The sequence below is a fragment of the Chrysochloris asiatica genome, unplaced genomic scaffold (genome assembly GCF_000296735.1).
Source record: "Chrysochloris asiatica unplaced genomic scaffold, ChrAsi1.0 scaffold00077, whole genome shotgun sequence".
Taxonomy (NCBI): domain Eukaryota; kingdom Metazoa; phylum Chordata; class Mammalia; order Afrosoricida; family Chrysochloridae; genus Chrysochloris; species Chrysochloris asiatica.
This window is the reverse complement of record NW_006408595.1, coordinates 8047952-8050362: the sequence shown is the minus strand read 5'-3', so window position 1 is coordinate 8050362 and position 2411 is coordinate 8047952. Positions and strand designations below refer to the sequence as shown.

Sequence of the window (2411 nt, the reverse complement as noted above, 5' to 3'; positions counted from 1 at the left end):
TGGAGGGTCAGAGAAAAAGACGGAGACCCCCATTGAGATGGATTGGCAAAGTGGCAGCATCAGTGGGCTTAAGCGTGACAATTGTGAGGTGGCCCCAGACCAGGCAGTGTTTCACTCTGTTGTACATAGGGTTCTATGAGTTGGTACCAACTCTAAAACAACAAACAAATATATATATATATTTGCAGGTGAATTATCCATCATTGTTGCTTTAGTTACTTGGCATACCTTCTAATGTGTTATATCTTTCTAGGTGGCACATCATTGGCAAAAGTGAGTGTTCGTCCCACTGTGGTCAAGGATATAGGTCTTTGGACGTCCACTGCATGAAGTATTCTATTAATGAGGGGCAGACTGTTCCAGTAGATGGTCACTTCTGTGGTGACCAGTTTAAACCTCCGACTCGAGAACCCTGCCATGGTGTCTGTGTGTTAACAAGATGGCAGTATTCAGAGTGGTCCCAGGTAAAAATTACAGTTAGGCTTATGGATAATTACCACTTTTTTTGGTAATAAAATATATCACTCTAAAGTATATTTTTGCTTAAAAATGTGACATTTTATCCATTTGTTATTTTTGTCTCCACTTTTTTTTTTTTCTTTTTTAAAATCAGTGTTCCAGAAGTTGTGGACGAGGTGAAAGGTCTCGAGAATCTTACTGTATAAATAACTTTGGCCATCGTCTTGCTGATAGAGAATGCAGAGAGCTTCCTCGAGTGACAATAGAGAATTGCAATGAATTTTCTTGTCCCAGTTGGGCTACTAGTGAGTGGAGTGAGGTAACATTAAATATATCAGGCTTAGCACTGCTCTAATATTTGTATAGGAAAGTTTTACAATATAAGGCTTTATATCATTTTAAGGTATATATATATATATATATATATATATATATTTACATTATCATGTAAATAATTCAGTTGCCAAGGTTAAAAAAAACTAAAAAATGTCCTTAAATTATTTATAGTGTTTACTAACTGATATATAATCTATAATCATTTTCATGAGAGAATTCCAATGTCCACAGTTTGAGTGTCCACCTGAGATTTATACTCATGATAAGGTTAGTTTCACAGCCACTTCTTTTATAGGGAGAAAGCATGTTGCCCTGGGCGAAAGGAACAGAACTTTTGGGTGGTTCATTTTACCCGGTAAATATTTTCGAGGGATGAGGGAAAATATACTTAAGAATGGCCTTTCAAGTGCATTTTGAACAGCAATTATTACTATTATCATTTAGGAAAACATTTGTATTGACTAATAGTGACCAGTGGTATTCTTACAGTGCCTTGCTACATGTGGACCAGGAACAAAGCAGCGGCAGGTATGGTGTCAGTTGAATGAAGATCACTTGAGTGATGCCTTCTGTAATCCAGGTATCAAACCAGAATCTCTGAGACCATGTGAGCTCCAGAAATGTGCTTCCTGGCAAGTAGGACCCTGGGGTTCTGTGAGTATCTACTGTAGGCTTGCTTGATTTCAAGCATCTTTTCAGAATAGCACAAATGTTGTGATGTATTCCATCCCTCCTTAGTAGATGCAGCTAACTTTGTGTTACTTTATGGGGAAAATATCCTTGACATGCAATCCTTATTTATTGAAAATGTTCAGTGCTGCTAATTTTGCTGATAAATATTTTAGATTTTTTTTTTAATCCCTTTTGTTAACAAAAATGCTACAATTAAAAATTTTTTATCAGCCTTCTTTAAATACAAACATGTTTGTGTTGTGCATCTAAATTGATGTTGTTACTGTATAGAAGGAGCTCTGGTAGTGTAGTGGTTATGAATTGGAATGCTAACCTCAAGGTTGGCAGTTTGAAACTACCAGCTGCTCCACAGGAGAAAGATGAGGCTTTCTTCTCCTGTAAACATTTATAGCCTCGGAAACCCTGTGCAGGGTCACTATGAGTTTGGAACTGACTTTACGGTACTTAACAACAACAACTAAATTTAGAGTAGCCGTTTCTTGCAAGTTTTGCCAAAGAAAATAGCGTGGAGACTGCAAGGTGGGTATTGCAATGTCAGACTGGGCGCATGCGAATAGTTTGTCTTATGGAGGTTACCACAGTTGATGTACAATCTTTTCTCATCCCCTTAGCTTTATCTTATGCTCTTATTTATCTTTTTGAAGTTTGCTTAGCATATTGTATGAAATACATGATAAACCATGTAGATATTTGAAAAAAATGATTTGGTTTCCCTAAATTGTGAAAGTGTAAAAGTTAGACTCTACTTCCAAAATATCAGTGCCTGTTGGGATATATGGGGACTCCTGTTATGGCACTGAAGGATAGAAGACTTGACTGCTAACTACAGGGTTAGCTGTTCAAACCCACCAGCCACTCCTCAGAAACCCTATACAAGGTAATTATGTGTCAGAACTTAGTCCATGCACTTAACAACAAGAGTT

The 2411-nt window shown here is 37.2% G+C and overlaps 1 protein-coding gene across 1 annotated transcript in view; it reads left to right on the top strand.

Annotated features, from left to right (window-relative positions):
• ADAMTS20 (ADAM metallopeptidase with thrombospondin type 1 motif, 20) overlaps positions 1-2411 on the top strand; it is a 246227-nt gene that overhangs the window by 136551 nt on the left and 107265 nt on the right. Inside the window, exons 20-22 of the mRNA XM_006865315.1 lie at positions 254-464; positions 614-778; positions 1285-1449. Of these exons, the coding sequence (XP_006865377.1) occupies positions 254-464; positions 614-778; positions 1285-1449 (541 nt within the window). The remainder of the gene's footprint in view (positions 1-253; positions 465-613; positions 779-1284; positions 1450-2411) is intronic.